At 40.6% G+C, this 17,657-nt stretch overlaps 1 protein-coding gene across 1 annotated transcript in view; it reads right to left on the bottom strand.

Annotated features, from left to right (window-relative positions):
* Window positions 1–17,657, bottom strand: part of XRN1 (5'-3' exoribonuclease 1) — a 44,028-nt gene that overhangs the window by 6,833 nt on the left and 19,538 nt on the right. Inside the window, exons 22-36 of the mRNA XM_081189880.1 lie at window positions 17,085–17,198; window positions 16,557–16,655; window positions 14,924–15,039; window positions 13,909–14,055; window positions 12,904–12,993; window positions 10,570–10,705; window positions 9,750–9,806; window positions 7,734–7,866; window positions 6,091–6,160; window positions 5,080–5,305; window positions 4,498–4,599; window positions 3,279–3,374; window positions 3,077–3,191; window positions 1,104–1,165; window positions 592–702 (exon numbers count right to left, since the gene is read on the bottom strand). Of these exons, the coding sequence (XP_081046006.1) occupies window positions 592–702; window positions 1,104–1,165; window positions 3,077–3,191; window positions 3,279–3,374; window positions 4,498–4,599; window positions 5,080–5,305; window positions 6,091–6,160; window positions 7,734–7,866; window positions 9,750–9,806; window positions 10,570–10,705; window positions 12,904–12,993; window positions 13,909–14,055; window positions 14,924–15,039; window positions 16,557–16,655; window positions 17,085–17,198 (1,674 nt within the window). The remainder of the gene's footprint in view (window positions 1–591; window positions 703–1,103; window positions 1,166–3,076; window positions 3,192–3,278; window positions 3,375–4,497; window positions 4,600–5,079; window positions 5,306–6,090; window positions 6,161–7,733; window positions 7,867–9,749; window positions 9,807–10,569; window positions 10,706–12,903; window positions 12,994–13,908; window positions 14,056–14,923; window positions 15,040–16,556; window positions 16,656–17,084; window positions 17,199–17,657) is intronic.

The following is a 17,657-nucleotide window of genomic DNA, read 5'->3' as shown; positions in this document are numbered from 1 at the left end:
ATACTGCAGCAAAGGACAAAGGCTCGAAAGCTCAGGAGCACATGTGGGCCATGTTAAATGTATTTCAAACAAAGTAAACAAGTAAAAGGGGTTCATAATTCTTCAGGAACTTGCTACAAAGTGGCTCAAGCTCTCAGTCTTTTAGTTGTTCTGTATATATACTACCACTATGATTTAGCTAGATGGCCACAAAAGATATTTCACAACACATGCATGAGATATAATTTATATAGAGAGAATTTTAAATCTTTATTTTATCCATTTCTTCTGACAATTTTGAGAAACATATTATGTGCAGCAGGCCACTGAGCAGAGAGGCAGGGATCTGACATGGATAATCTAGTGATCCTCTGGCCTATGCTTGAGAGGGAGAGGGAGGCCAATATCATCTCATGGCTTAGAGCTTACTAAAAGGTCTGGCTAGTACTCTTCACAGGTGCAATCCCATATGGAAAAAGACCATGAAGAAAATAAAGCATTCGACAATTCTGGTGCATTAAAATTAATATCTAATAAAATCTACTTGTCATGTTGTTTCTTCTTCAGAATGTACTCAGGTATATGCAAATATTTAGATTGCCATTTTCCTACCTTTTCAGTTATACTGGGACTGTCAACTGCAGGCTTTGGTTCTACTGGCTCATTGGGGGCTTCATTCCTCTTCAATAGCTTCACACTATACTTATTAGCACCTGCAAAATTCTGAGACAGACCAGGTCAAATGTAAAAGCAAATTAACTAGGTGGATTTTTTTTTAACAAACTTATTCCTGCAGGTATACTTTCTTACATCACTCGTGCTAAAAGCTATGGCCACCTACCTAACCAGTGATTAGCTGCACAAGTAATTTTGGAAATCTATCAACTTCACTAGTCGACCTATGCGATCATACAAGGGCCATCTCCCTCAAGCAGATATATCACACATATAGTTACACTCTGTGGCAGGAATGCGGAGGGGCAGCTGCCAATTTAATCCATGTCCAAAAATATGTGTTAGGCATACCCAAGCATCTGCGCACAAACCGTTGCTATTTCTGCCCTTTGTTTCCTTTGAACAGTTCACCATAAAACAGCAAACATAAAACAGCATCAGAAAATTACCTGTTTATTTGATCCTTTATGTGTCTGACTGTCAGTTCTTGGACCTTTAGAGTCGTCTTTAGCTACAAATACAAAAGTTTATAATATTAGCTAAACAAGTAACATGTGTTTTTTCAAAAAACTGTTTATATATAAAACGAGTGTGTGTGCAATCCTACATGTGTCTACTAAGAAGGAAGTCCCACTTAGTTTGATGGAGCTTACTCCCAGGTAAATAGGTACAGAAGCACAGCTACGGTGAGTCCTCTTCGTCAATCTAGTATATTTTCCCTCACTTTCTTTTTACTATCTCTGTTCAGAAGCTGTAACAAAAGGGATAAAATCTGGGTGGACGTCTGCAACAGGGAACTCAAACAGCACAATGTAACTCCTGAACAGGATGAAAGAAATGGGTATACTGGACTAGCTGAAAGGTGTTTCTCAAGGGCCACTAGGACATCGCCAGATAAGTCAATGAGTTCCTTACGTTACTTGAAGCAGGAAAATGTCATGATTCCAACAGAATTTCTGAGTGACCCCTCCCTTAGAAAAACAGTTCACCATCTAGATAAGCTTGTAAGTTAAACATCCAACAATTAAAAACAACACATATTTAACAACCAAAATGTCAACAGACAGAAAGGCAAGACCACTCTCTAGACACTCTGCTCTTAACCCACCTCTTAATTATGTCATGCAGCTTTGGGTGGGCCTTGGCCTCCCAGTACTCCCTGAGAAACACCCTTTAGGTGAATCCCATGGACCCATATCTAATGGCACTAAGACTCACCCAAGTGGGATTTTTTGTAGCAGCTGTGGAGAAGCTTTGGACGTCCAGATGTTGCTGAACTACAACTGCCATCATCCCTGGCCATTGCCCACACTTGCTAGGGCTGATGGGAGTTCTAGTTCAAGCAATATCTGGAGGGCCAAATGTTCCACACTCCTGTTCTTCAGCTAAAGGACCTGTTGACGCCTCTGAAAAGCTGCTTCTGCGGAAGCATAAATGTATATATTATAGTGTCTTGTAAATGTATTCGAAGCAGCCCAAGCCCCTGCCCTACAAACCACTTGTAGAAAATGCTGCAGATGCTCTCACTGAGTGAATCAAATGGAAGAGAATTATATGTCAAAGAAATACAAGCTTTAATCCACCTAGCTATGGTAGATGTTGAAACCTTTCTCCCTAAGTATGTTGGATAAGAGGCAATAATAAACGTGTTTATCCAAATGGCTTTGCCATATTGATCAGTTGATCTATCTACTCTGCCCTGTGGACATCCAGAGAGTGCTATGCATGTTCTTTAGGATGACATGGGAAAAGACAGAAAGTAAGTAACACCAGCTCCTGCTGGTAATGAAAAACAGTCTGCAGTACAATTCTGTCTTTGTTAAGCACACAATGATGTTTTCCAACGGACAAAGCTCCCAGCTCTGAAATCCTTCTTGCTGATGCTATGGCCACTAGAAAAAGCACTTTAAGTGACATCAGCCATAGAAAAACAGACTTCAGTCGTTCAAATGGTGGTTTCTGCAGTTGCAAATAGTAAACTCCAAGTTGAACAATGGTATTGCACTAGGGCTAGCTAATGCTGCTCCTCTCAGAACTGTTTCAAATAGAGATGGGTGCCCAACTTCTTGCCACAAGAACATCAATCAGATTAAGTTAAAAAATAATACTTCACAAAACAAACAAAAATTCAAAGTGTGACAGCAATCTATGTCATACTCATAATAATCAAGCTCAAGGTTATTGATTTCAGTGGATCTCCAAGTATTAACAACCCTAAATCCACTTTCATCCTTTTTTGGTGAGAGGGGGAGGTAATGACATGCATTTCTTCAGAGAAAATACCAAGGGTTGGGGTTATAATGGCAACACTCCGTCTGTCATAAGCATCACTTTCCACAGGACTAGAATAAACTAAATGCTTTCCAAAATTGAATCCCTAACTTGATGAAGGAATATACAAAATTCAAAGAAAAGTACTTACACTTCCTGAAAGATTCCTGTTTTCTTTGCTGGCCTTTGAAGCTACTCTCATTGAAGCCTGGTTTGCAGAACTGGCCACCCGTATTTAGCTTTATGTATTGAGGTAAAATTCCACCCTAGAAAATGACATTGTTCAGTAGCAAAATCCTGTTCAGAAAATCTCACACACATCACATCCACTCCACTCCACTACAGAAACTAACCTTCTCATGCCTATCATGTTGGGCAGACTGAGACTTTCCAGAGCTCTGCAATGATTGCCATATGCTGCAAAATTCATCATCTTGCTTATCTTGAGCCTGGTGGGAAGGAAAAATAAAACCAACCCATTTATGCAAGATCTGCTCTAATAAAATCCTTACACCCAAGAGAGCTATGGCTGTGTAGATTTAATAGCTTAACAGTTTGAGAAGCAAAATGAGGAAGAGAGGTAGTAAGTGAAGTCACTTACCCTAGACCCATAAAGTCAAAGCAGTAGTGAAATGGGAAAAACATATTCTGGTCTCCCGGCATTGTGGAGAGGTAAAAGGGGGAGCCACCTATTGCATCAGCATGCCTGCTTACCAATGCAGTTCTTATAGTATCATGGGGCTTTGCCTCACAGTGTCACACTGCCACATATTTTCTTGCACATATACCTAGACCCTACCCTACGGGGCCTTCCTCAATTTTATCTCTACTTTTTAAACAGGGGCGGATGGGAGATTCTTCAAGGTGAAATGTTGAAGGCCCAAATGTAGACAAGAAATAAAAAGCGGGAGGCATCTAAAGAAGCTGGCTGCATAATGGGTGTGGCACTATAAGGTACTCACAGATGAGCTGAGATTTGGGAAGGGCACGTACAAGAAATGGAAGAAGGGGAAAATCATAAAAGAGGAGTATACACGTGTAACTAACGGTTGCAGGGCAAATGTCAGGCGGTCAAAAGCTCAGAATGAGCTCACGCTTGCAAAGAGGTTTAAAATATATTTTTAAAAGTTTATTCGGATAGCAGACTGACCCATGTCCCAATCTCACAAGATACCCCATAATCTCTCCCCACTTCATACAAAACCCTCTCAATCCCCCATATGGTATCCATTCTCTTTTGTTACTGCCCACCCCCTGCTACTACCCATACACACCCACACCCCGCCCTCCTTACAATTCCACAGCATTTCCTTCTCCCATTTTCCCTGAACTCTTTCTTCCTGCTGCTACTTACTTCTTAGGAGAGCCCCAGCTTCCAGGAAGGAAAATGGCTCCTTTGTTGAAAAGGCAGAAGGGTTTCCACTTTTAAGGAGCTATGTTCTTTCTACTGATTCTGTGTGGGATGAATTTTCCCCACTTTTAATATTTGCTTACACCCACATGCCCAAACCACTTCCTTCCCAAACTCAGTCTACATCTACTAGCATGTACTAAGAAAATAATGCTACTTACTTTGTATTTCTGATTGCTGCTTAAATATGCTCCTTTCTGGAGGGAATTGGAATTGCCTTGGGTTTCAACCTTGAGATTGTTATGCTGTCTTCCATTCACTTGCTAGATGAAAGATTAAGAAAATTTAATGGAATAGCTATTCAACTTCTTTCTTCCTCTTTAAAATACTCGTTATTGCTATGATTCCTCCCTCCACCCACCCGAGGAGAAGAGAAACAGATTATCTCCAGTGAATGTGGCAAAAGAAGAACACCTGTACAACTTGAAACCTTTCATCAACATTAATTTGTTTTGGGAAATTTCCTTACCTACTTAGCTTCCTTAAACTGACAGAATCTATCCCAAATAGAAACACATTCCTTATCAAACACACTTCCTTTCTCTACCCTCAAAGTGTATCATGAGGATTAAGAGATTTCCAGGTGTTTTCTTATGCAAACCTGGATGAGTCTAAGCAGTAATCATTAAAGCCTGTCTAAACTCTGCTATTAAAAAAATGTTTAGTTAGCATCCATGGAGATCTATTGTTAACAATGACTTTATTTTCTGGGACATAATTGTAGGAACTAAATGTGGACTTACTCGAGTTGGAACAAAGAGGGAGCGAGGAGAATGGTTGAGACCTCCTTGATGTGCTTTTTGCGTAGATACAGAAAATGATTCGGGTGAATATGAGTTGTAGGGACTCACAGCTGGCTGAGGTTTAACTATGGCAGTTAGCTTCTGATTTCCTGTTTCAGACCGATTACCATAAGAAAGGTTGATTAAGGCACTGGCTGGAATGCGGTACCCTCTGCCAGGCGAGCTCCTAGAGGAAGGAGAGGAAGGCTAATGAAAAGAGTGCTTTAGTTATGCCAGTGGTGCAAGATTAATAGAAATCTGCCCCCCAAATATATGGGTAGGGGACCGTAGACCACAACCTCAAAGCTTAGCAATTCTACAAATGGAGGCACTAGGAGCTGCAGATGATGATGAAGAAGAGTTTGGATTTGATATCCTGCTTTATCACTACCCGAAGGAGTCTCAAAGCGGCTAATATTCTCCTTTCCCTTCCTCCCCCACAACAAACACTCTGTGAGGTGAGTGAAGCTGAGAGACTTCCGAGAAGTGTGACTAGCCCAAGGTCACCCAGCAGCTGCATGTGGAGGTGCAGGGAATCGAACCCGGTTCACCAGATTACGAGTCCACCGCTCTGAACCACTACACCACACTGCACACACACCCTTCTGTTCTAGGTTGCGTATTATTGTTTGACTATTATTTATTTGAAAATATTTTAAAGCAATTTTACTGCAGAGCGTTTTGTTGCAGACTCAGTTTGGGAATCGAACCCGGTTCACCAGATTACGAGTCCACTGCTCTTAACCACTACACCACACTGTTGGTTCTCCCTTTCCATCAGGAGTGCCTCTGCTGGACTGAAGTCTCATCCACAAACAGGAGAACTAACAGTTGCAAAATGCTACATTTGGATCCAACCTAATGTTGTTCAAAGGGTGATTTGACTAAATATCCATTAGCACTTTTCTGTGCAATTGTTACATGTTTCTCTAGGATCTGTGCAACACCCTAAAAAGATGCAAAGAAACAAACCTTATTGTTAAGCCTCCATGAAACTCTTCATCAAACAGTACTTCATACAGAACATCAGATTCTCTGCTGGCTGAAGAAAATATGCACTATGAGCAAGCATTACTGACTAAATGTGAAGATACTTCAAAACTTAACATTTTTCAAAGGTGTAATCATCTGAGTCTGGTGCAACAAATAATCTCATGACATCTTGAAGACTATGGGTTGTGTCAAATTAAATCATGCTCACAAGTAGACCCACTAAAATTAATGGACCCAAATATGCTATGTCTATTAGAGTCTAATCTGAGTATGACTTAGCTGGAGACAACCTTAACAAATTATGGCATTAGCTTACATGTACTAGAAAGCTGGAACTGTTTTAAAGACAATGTCACCCAACTAAGTACATCACTTGTTTTTTATTTGAAGCTTTCCTAAATCAGTCTGGAATAGTTAAAGAAGCTACATCCCCCCCCCCCCATATTACAAAGGTCTTCAATCCTTGATCAGAATTTATGTTAACCGATTTATGTTAACCTATTGCAACAAGTTCCTGTGGCACCTTAAAGGTCAGGATCTGCATCCCCCAGGTATAGGAAGGGGACAAAAGCCCAGGTGAGTTACAAATTACAGCCAAAAGGTAAATCAACACATAAGGTAGCCATAGATGTGTCACAGCACTCAACAGCCCTCAAACAAGTGCAGTTACAGGAAGATTAGCTCAGTTAGTACAGCACAAGACTCTTAATCTCAAGGTTGTGGGTTTTGAGCCCCTCATTGGGCAAAGGATTCCTGCATTGCAGGGGACTGGACTAGATGCTCCTTGTGGTCCCCTCCCTTCCAATTCTACAGTGCTATGATTCTAAGTACAGATCTCTCAACCTTTGGGCCTCACATTAGGTATAATACCTACTCACTTAAGTGAGCCCTTCAAACATTGTTATAAATGAACTCTGACAACAGAAACCACAAGACTTTTTCCTTCTCTCCTCCTAAGGGGTGGACTTTCGTCTTTCAGATTTCAGCAACATCCTGTGCATGTCCAGCATTCAGCACTCCACCTGCTTTTCACCTTCCGCTCTGCTCAATTCACCAAGTCATAGTTGCAACGCCTCCAGTGGCCTATAGGCTCAGTGCCCAATGCAGCAGAACCAGTCACACTGCCCTAAACCTGCATCTGCTAAACATCCTAGATGGGCGTGATGTATGCAAGCGTGCTCACATTCTTAAAATAACTCCTTTGAGAAAGTGAGATCAAAAGGCTTCTTACTTTCGCCCCCTCCTTCATCTTTAGGGCACAGATGTGCCTCACGTGCTTAAGTTACTCCATAAAATACTATGCATACTGAGGACACTGTATAAATAAACTAACAACACTTGCCACATCTTATATTTAAAAAAATTATTACAATGGTTCAGATTTCTAGGTGCATGAGTGAAAAGTCACTAAGGCAATGGAACACGCCTAAAATTCTAACTGCTTCTGGTTGTTCTCGTTGGTGCTTTGAACTATTCTGTGATAGATGCCTCAGCTTTCGCTATGGTTAACGTTAGCCGTAGTTTAGCGTTATCTGTGAAACTAACTCATTTTGCATTCAATGAATGATCTTCACATTATTTTAAAAGCAAAAGAGACTGTTCACAAAAAGGCATTGTGTTACCTCCTTTAATTCCTATCACAGTGCCACGAAGTCCAAGGGGAACGGAAAAACACTCTCTCACATTAACAACACGGTCAAACAGTCGATAGTCTGCATCTCGATCTGGTATAATTCCATGCTGCTGTTCTAAAGGCTAGATAAAAGAATCCAAATATGAATAGTTAACACTGTAGAACAAAATCACTAGCCCCCCAAACATTATGTTTACATTTTATTAAAAGATAAAATACTCAAATAATTTTGTAACATATTTTTGGTTGCTATCTTCATGGCCTGTAGAATATGCAGTCACTAAGACTAGTCTACAAGGAACAAATTGGAAACAGCATTTTTTAAACACAGTGGAGAATCAGAAATGTCCAAGGCAACCCCTTTTTAAAATGTTCTGTTTATATATTTATGTTGGGCACTTAATGTGAATGCCCTTCCAGGTTTGAGGTGAACAAGGCCTCAATTACTGATGGATTAGCTCCTCTTAGCACCCAGAAAAAGAAAGGAAGGGAAAATATGAGCAACTTTTGTGTTCCAGCTTGGAACTGGTAACACCTCCAGTTCTGTACTGTTGACAAGAGACTGACAGCTGAGGAGTAGATGTGCAAGCATAGAACTTATTGGAAAGAGAACCAGACAAACGCCTAAAAATATAAAAGGCTGTCTAGGTGGTAGGATGTTATGTGGTAGGATGTTATGGAGAACCCTTCTATTGAAGGCCAGTGAAAACTTCAATGGAGATCCTCCTTATATTGCCCAGTGAATGTAGACCCTGCATGGCACATATCAGAAATGCTAGCATTACTCAAAAGAGCTGCTGAATGTGGCTTATGCCCTGGTGGAGTGTGTTGGGTGGAGTAGGCAAGTTCTGGGTTTTGTGGGCTAGGAGAAAGAAACAATGGGACTTCCCTTGCGAGATAAAGAATCTCGGATAACCATATTATGCTGCACCAATGAGGGACTCCCAGAACAGGTGTCCCCTCTCTTTGGATTTTATTGAGGACTCTGGAGATCAAGAAAGTGAAGGGGGAGGCACAGAGCAGTCTGTTGGATCATGGAAGGTTGAGTATATTCATGCCCTCTACCCAGTAAGAACGAAACCTAAGAAAAGAACTGGCCAACAACAGATGTGACTTATGGTTTGTTTGGGATATGAATAGCTCTAAGGAAAAGGGCGCTGAAGCTTTCATGAATGGTGATCTGGAGGAGGTTCCACACTCCCCAGTCCACTACATGCCTGCTGAGGAAGTTCACCTGTATATGCTGGGCAGAAATGGAAAGGAGCCAGAGAAGGGAGTAAATAGAGACACAAGAAAAAGGCTTATATTTTGAATAAGAAAAAGGAGAAGCAATGAAGTTTAGAGGAGAAGGCTAAGCTATTGCAGGAGACAAAACAGAGGTTGAAAGGGGGGAGGGGGAAATCAGGTGAGAAGAACAATGAACAGCTCTGCCTGAGCAAACAGTAGGGAATGAAACAGGAAAAACTAGCAGGACTGAGATAGCCATCAAATGCTGTTCACAGGATTCCTTACCTTTCTTGGTGGGAGGAGGAGTTAACCCATTGATAATGAGTTCATGTCAAATGGAGAAATAAGAAGCATTATGTGTGTAATATTATTGTGTTTATAAATGGGTAACAGTGCAAGATTAAAAAGTCAGCACTACCTGAATCCTGACTATTACTTGGTGTGAAGGAATATCTGAACAAGATAATGAAAGCTTGTGTGAAGTTTTCTCTTTCTTTCTTTCTTTCTTTCTTTCTTTCTTTCTTTCTTTCTTTCTTTCTTTCTTTCTTTTTTATTTATTTACACTGTTTAATTGTTAAAAAAACCCTCCTCAAAGCAGTCTGTGTACAGTATGTCTAAATGAATATCAAATTAACATAGATAGAACACCAAACTCTGTTGGTCATGAAGCCATTGTTGCAATTTTAATTAAATAATTCAGGAGGGCACCATATTTCCCTATGAGCAAGACAGAATTTCTGTTAAGTATCCTTCCATTCACAAAATATCCCAAACTTACCCTGAATAACAAGTGAGGTTTCACCGTCACACGCACTTTCTTATTGCTTTTCCTTTGCTAAAGGGGGAAAACAAGACACTGAATACACAGAACAAAGTTTGGATTACGCTTGCTTTTCAACATTTGTCTTTCGCTCAAAGTAGCTGGATCATCGCTCTCTTTCTACATAACACCTTTCTTTCAACTACTTGGGCCTAGTGAACAATGCTCTCTACCAAAACAGTCTATTATGCCCATAAGTACTTATGTTATATCAGCATAATCAGGGACACTGAACTTGGGAGAGTGTGTTTTTTTTTTTTACAGTGCTTGACAAATAATGATTTTATACATAAGTGAATTTGAAGGAATATAATGCAATGGAGCAAATCAGAACCGCTGTTTCAGAAGTCTTCAAAACCACACCTGCTGAGTAATAGATATCCAAGCAAGTCGTACTCAAAGGAGGGCCCACTGAAATCAGGGTGCTTAACTCAACTGATTTCAATGGGTCTAGCCAGAGTATGACTAGCACTGGGTATCACCTGATATGTGTAACTTTCTAGACTGAAATCTTTATACAAAATTTTGCTGGATAACTAAGTGGCATACAAATGATTAGTAATATATGATAGAGTAAGCAGATAAATTGCTAATGTTTTCTTATTAGTTGCCATACCTCATAAAGCAGGTTGAAATCCAAAGTTAAGCTCAAACTATCATGCCGGTTAAATACAATTTTTCTGACAGGAAGTTCTAATCCAAATTTATATTCTCATTCCTATATATTGCGATTACAAGACATATGTTAAGTTCCTCAGACTTAAAATAAAAACAGTACCTTGCACTTTTCTACTTCTTCTTCAATCTTTTCGACAATAGCCATATCCAAAATTTGCAAATCACAAGAGGAACGAGAGAGGGCACTGACAGGATGAGCCTTGAGCCACGCCATGATTTCTTGAACCTTCTCGGCACTACATTAAAAAATTATTCCATATCAAAAAACATTGCCAATAGATAGATAAACTTTATTTGCATTAGCCAACGGCCATAGCAACATAAAACAAGCAATATATACAAATAAAATATATACAAATAAAAAAGACAGCAATGGGTAAAAAGGGCAATCAAATGACCAATATAATCAGTTCAGATAATCCTTAATCTCACTGCAACCTCAATAAACCTAGCACCTTAATCTCATTGCAACCGACCCCTCTCGCTCTCCAGGCTTCAGGAAGCTCTCAGCAAGCCTTGGGAGCCCGTGGGAGTTCCCGTCAGGCTCCCTAGGCTTGCGGATAGCAGCCTGCATCTGTAAGCCTGGGGTGCGCTGCACAGCGCGCCCCTGGCTTCATTTTTTTAAAAAATAATATTTATTGAAATTTCAAAAACAAAAAAATTACATAAAAGACAATGAAAAATATAGAAGAAGAAAAAAAGAGAAAATACATAGAAAATACAAAGTATAGGAAAAAAATATAGAAAAAACACTTAGAAACAAATTTATCCTTCCGTATCTTACATTTCATTTCCTTACTCTCCTGACCTCCTCTCACCTCCCTTTTTTGTATTCTGGTTCAATTGGTTAATTCAGCAATTCCTTTCCCTCTTTGTTTTTGTCTTAGTCCTTTAACTTAATATATTATAGCTTTAAATTCTCACCTATTAACCAACCATTTTTTCATACACCTTTATGACATTGCTGCTAGAACCACTTAATTTCATTCTGACATCATTCTAACATTCATTAATTTTACAGTATTTCTGTAAATAGTCTTTAAATTTCTTCCAATCTTCTTCCACCGACTCTTCACCCTGGTCTCGGATTCTGCCAGTCATTTCCGCCAATTCCATGTAGTCCATCACCTTCATCTGCCATTCTTCCAGAGTGGGTAGATCTTGTGTCTTCCAATACTTTGCAATAAATATTCTTGCTGCTGTTGTAGCATACATAAAGAAAGTTCTGTCCTTCTTTAGCACCATTTGGCCGACCATGCCCAGGAGAAAGGCCTCTGGTTTCTTCAGGAGGGTATATTTAAATACTCTTTTCATTTCATTTTAAATCATCTCCCAGAAAGCCTTAATCCTTGGGCACGTCCACCAAAGGTGAAAGAATGTACCTTCATCGCGCCCCGGGATTCAGCCCCCGACCTGGTTTGAAGGCTGGCGACGGGGAGAAGCGCGCTTCTCTCCGCCGCCAGCTCCACAAGCTCCGGGGACAGCGGGGAGACGCCGCGCACCTTCCCGCTCTCCCCCGACCTGGTTTGAAGGCCAGCCCCACAAGCTCGGGGAACAGCGGGGAGGTGGAGCGCCGCCATCCCGCTGTTCCCGGACCTGGTTTGGCCTTCAGGCAGATATCTGCAAGGCGTGGGAGCCTGGCGGGAAGTCGCGCCGGTCTCCGAAGGCTTGTGGAGAGCTGCCTGTTCTGGGCGCTGGGCTCGGGGGAAGCTCAGGCTTCCCCAGCCTCGCGCCTGGGGGGGGGGGGGAATAATTTTTTTTCTTTATTCCCCCCCCCCAAAAAAAACCTAGGTGCGTCCTATGGGCCGGTGCGTCCTATGGGGTGAAAAATATGGTAAAAGCCCCATATAAAGACTAAAAACCAATTGCAACAAACAAAACAACTTAACAAACATATCTATACAAATAAAAGACAGGTCCTGAAGATCCTGAATTCAATAGGACATATTTCTAAGTAGACGTGGTTAGAATTTTGCTGTAAGGGATTTAAGAGTTTACTTTACAAAGGTATGTACTTTAATGAAAAAAGTCAGGTCTAGTGTATATTTCCAGCAGAATCACAAAAAACTGTGAAAAAACTAAACAATAACTTTTATTTCTTGAGATATTCATTTTCTTACTACTGCTATTACTCCTTACAAATAAATAAAACATAAGTAAGCAGGTCTATTTCAGGATGTAGCCACTCAGTGTATATTATAAAGAGTTGATTGGCTGTAGTATTAGTTGGTTATATTATCAGAGGATGGGCTTGTCCAAATGGTTAAAGCTAGTTGTTGGAAGAGCACTAGGAATCATGCTTTGATACCAGCTATCGCAAATTCAACAACTAAGTTTGAAGAATCGATTCGAGGTGCAGAACTGAACTTGTCAAGACTCAATTTTACGTCCCTGTAACTACCCTTATAATGCTTTAAAGGTATGAGCTGCTTACCCATTCTCTTCTTCACCTGGCCAAATGTCATCTTCGTAGAATATGTCCTCTTGACCATTTTTGGCTAGGTAACTAAACAGTTCTGGGGTCCTAAGAAAACGCAAATATATCATTCTGAGCAGATTTTGTATACATCTCTATATAAATTCTATAAAACAGTACCTTGCCGGTTGAGCATGCAGCGACAAATTTATCTCTCTACTATATCTGCACTTGTCTGTTGTGACACTGGAGACAAAAGTGCACGCACACACTCAAGTTAACACATAGTGAGGGAAGCCTGAAAAGTGCTGAGCAAGCAAGCAGGCTGGCAGAGCGAGGGGGTGAGCAGCAGGGGCCCTAGACAGGCCTTCTTGTGCTCCCCATCGCCAACACTGGTGGTGTGGATTTATCCACCTCACTCACCCACGCCTCCCTCCCAGCCAAGAAAAGGAAGCCTGAATTTTAAACAGTTTTCCTTCTCTTGTCTGAGAACGGCTCATTCCTGAGATGCCTTTGTTAAATTAAGTCATGCTTCCTGGTACATGCAAACCAGGGAACAGACATTTATGCATTTCGCCCATGTGCAAGACATCTCAAACGTGAGGAAGTGAAGGAAAATAAGAGTGGCATACCTATGCGAAGCCAGAACTTTGTGGCAAATGCTGCAAAAATGACCCTGTTCCCATTGTCTGAATTACTGCTGCCCACGTCAGTTGTACAGTCGTACCTTGTAAGCCGAACGCCTTGGCACTTGAATGTTTTGGCTCCCAAACGCCGCAAACCCAGAAGTGAGTGTTCCGGTTTGCGAATGTTCTTTGGAACCCGAAAGTCCAGCGCAGCTTCTGCAGTTTCCGATTGGCTGCAGGAGTTTCCTGCAGCCAATTGGAAGCCGCGCCTTGGTTTCTGAATGTTTTGGAAGTCGAACGGACTTCCGGAACGGATTCCATTCGACTTCTGAGGTACGACTGTATTTAACTGTTACACGCAAGGCATATGCAGTCTAAAGTGTAGTTTAATGCTTACCTTTCCAGATATTCAGCAAGGAGTTGCTCTACAGCTGAGGAATACATCCACTCGTTTCCAACTTTCTTGGTATAGCCAGGGACCTCTTCATTCTTTTTATTGAATTTTAAGTTCAACCCCACATTTGCTTTATGCTCTCCATGTGGACTGCAAAATCAAAAGTTGGAATGCTAGCTAAATTTTGTGAATAAATAGCAATATATTACTGGCGTAATATATTCCTTATAAAAATACTACTAACTAACCACTGAATGTAGAACAGGAGTATTAACTCACTGAATCCTAGCAAAATTTTACAATGTAAAATAACAAGCATATGACCTCGCTTTAGAAGACGTCTACAATATATTTAAACAAGTGATTATAGTTCACACATGGATCTGGTAAAAGTATAAACTTGTTTCAAAAGTGAATTTCCTTCTGAGAAGATTTTGTGATTGAACAGGAATTCAGTCTGTTTTCAAGTTCCTTATTCCTCTGTTGGAATAATAAGAACCCCAAGAAATTAATGAATGTCCAAATCTAACTAATATCTGGGATAGGAAGGGGAAATACAATAAGCACAACTGTGCCAGACAAGGAGGCCAGTCAGGCAGAACAATGATTTGCACTAAGTCCTGTCTTCACATTTTTCTTCTTCACCACATGAAAACTCTTCTTGCATATATACTTTTTCAGGATACAGTGGTACCTCCGCTTACGAACTTAATTTGTTCAGGAGGTCCGTTTTTAACCCAAAACCGTTCTTAAAATGAGGTGCCCTTTTGCTAATGGTGCTTCCTGCTGCCGCCGGTGTGCGACTTCTGCTTGCATCCCGGGGCAAAGTTCGCTACCAGACGACCTACTTCCGGGTTAGAGGAACCCGAAGTGTTTGTAAGGAGGATGGTACGTAACCCGAGGTTCCACTGTATATGGAATGCAAACAAAGTAACTTCACCAGGTAACAGCTTTTTGTGGCCTTTGCTACAAACTAACAAACATCTTGCTGCAAAAGAAGTTTATACTCAGCGCTTACTTTCTCCGGGATCCTCTTCCAATAAAAATGCTTCCCGTAAATCTCGAAACAAGATAGCCACTCACTCCAAGACGACTGGCCAATACATATCCAGGATTGTACTTCACGGAATATTTCTGCAACAATATCAGTTGTATAGTGACGAAAAGGATCATTCTCTTTACAATCTTCCAGAGGAGCAGCAGAAGCAAGCAGTCTTGCAGTCTCATTGCATAACCTTTCGTGGACTAGAGTCTGCTTCATACATCCAATGAAATGGATTCTAGTCCATGAAAACGCAACTCATAATAAATCTTAGTTTTCAATGTGCGTACGATGCTTGCTGGCCTTAGAATCAGAAACTTTTCTGTTGGTCTCGCTGAAGCTTTTAAGAGGAAGGCAGGGGAAGGAACGAAATACAAATGGCAGTCAGCTTCTGCCATGCTAATATGTTCTTTTAACATGACTTCTCAATCTCCATGCATTGTAGGAAAAATGAATGAAGACATCTTCATAAGGTTTTCACCTGCTCAGGGACTTTCCTGCACTTCTATTTATCTGCACTAAACTGGAAGGCCAGGGAGGCTAAATAAAAATCTGGCACAAATTTATATAAATTAGCATCACTCCTTCACCTGTGAGAGTATTAGCCATAACAGTAATCGTAATAAAATTATTTATTTATTTATACCCCGCCCATCTGGCTGGGTTTCCTCAGCCACTCTGGGCGGCTCCCAACAGAATATTAAAAACACAATAAAACATCAAACATTAAAAACTTCCCTTCAAATGTCTTCTAAAAGTCAGATAGTTGTTTATTTCCTTGACACCTGATGGGAGGGCATTCCACAGGACAGGCGCTACTACTGAGAATGCCCTCTGCCTGCTTCCCTGTAACCTCACTTCTCATAGTGAAGGAACCGCCAGAAGGCCCTCGGAGCTGGACCTCAGTGTTTGGGTTGAACAGTGGGGGTGGAGCCTGCTTAGGGCTTTAAAGATCAGCACCAGCACTTTGAATTATGCTTGGAAACGTACTGGGAGCCAATGTAGATCTTTCAGGACTGGTGTTATTTTCCCCAACACACATCTGCATTGCTCTGCTGAGCTACACTGTTTTCCCTTCATGAGTCTTCAAGGCAAGGCAAGTTTGTGTGTGTCAGCAAAGTACCTAGCAGAACATGGTCTTAACCCTGCTTGCGATGTCTGAATGCTACTGCTAACACAGAACTGAAGTAATAAAGAGGCTGAGCACACTCACATAGTTTACACGGCTTTTGGCAATGCTACATGTGTCACACATTACAAAGTCAAGGCTTACATTCGCAAGATTCCAAATTCTGGTCCTGAACCAGATTTTTCATGTAACTCTTGAATGAGATACATATTTTATTGTTCCTGTGTTACGAAACCTGCGTTGGAAAACTACGGCCAAAATACAAGGAACGATGACATTCGCTCAGTAAGGTTAGTTCCCCCTCAAACAGTAGCTTCCCATGTCACCTAAAAAAGGAAGCTTCAAAACTAGTTTGTGCTTTTTAAAAAATTCACTGGGCTTATGCAAATACATACACATGCATATTGTTCAAATGGTACTTATAATAGTTAAGATGAAATCTACAGGGACATATCCACTGTTAAGAAAAATAACACTTACATGCTGATTCTGCATTAAGGCATCCAGCTGAGGTTCACATGGAATGTTGAAAACAACACGAATCCTGCCTTCCAGGATAACATCACATGAATCCTGTACCTTAAAGAGATATTAAAGAAACTCTCTTAAATTTAAGTTCATCTCACACACAGCAGCCAGTGTCTTTCTCCCTCCTAAGAATCTGATGAGTATCTTAAATGAAAGCAACAGCAAAATAAAATTATCTACACTCGTGCTGCTTAATGGATTTGTTGTTTCAAAACATGTCTTACTGTTCTGTGCCCTGAGATCTTGCAATGAAGGGCTGGAGCCAAATAATTTAAACAAAAGAGTAACAGCAAAGAAGAAGAAAAGTTCCTTTACAAAGAGAGGAAAGGTTCAGGAAGGTGAAGAAATAATAGCTCCTAAAACATCATTATTCCAATGCAGAGCTCAGTTTTTTAAATTATGTAATAAAATAATGCAGAAGGAGTCCGACTTGATTTTTAAGAAAAGTCTTTTGGAAAAACATTTTCAGATAAAACTAACTTCTCCTGTGCAGCCATAATAAGGTGATCCCAGCATGAAGACTGTACATCCCAGAGGGAACAGGTCATCCAAAGTTTTGAGACTGGAGAAGCGGGAATCAAAGGCCTTTATATCCTGCATGAAAAATGAGGGGGGAAATCATGCTCTGATTAAATACTTACCATTAAAATCACAGACATGTCTACTCAGAAGTAAGTCTGAGATAATGGAGCTTACTTTCAAGTAAGTGAGCATAAGACTGCAACCTACATTAACTATGTGTGGCAATATAGAACAGCCTACTCTAGTTTGCTTACTCATCAAGAAAGATACTAATCCCATAAACGTTTTGAGAATGTCTATACTTCATGTGAACCACTTCCCAATCCCAAGTTCTAAGCAGATTCTGAACCATGGCAACTTAAATGATTCCTAAACGCCAAGGACTAATTATTTATATCCTATTACTAAGATATTATTGTATCCTAACTGTGCACTATGTCATTACGCAAGACACAGATAACAAGAAAAATGAAATGATGTTGGAGAAATTTGTACGGCAGCCTTTAGCCACGTCTCTCAACTATACTGTGA

This window comes from Podarcis bocagei (assembly GCF_964188305.1).
Source record: "Podarcis bocagei genome assembly, chromosome: 4".
Lineage (NCBI taxonomy): Eukaryota > Metazoa > Chordata > Lepidosauria > Squamata > Lacertidae > Podarcis > Podarcis bocagei.
Note: the sequence above shows the minus strand (reverse complement) of the source record. Positions and strands in the feature narration are given on the sequence as shown.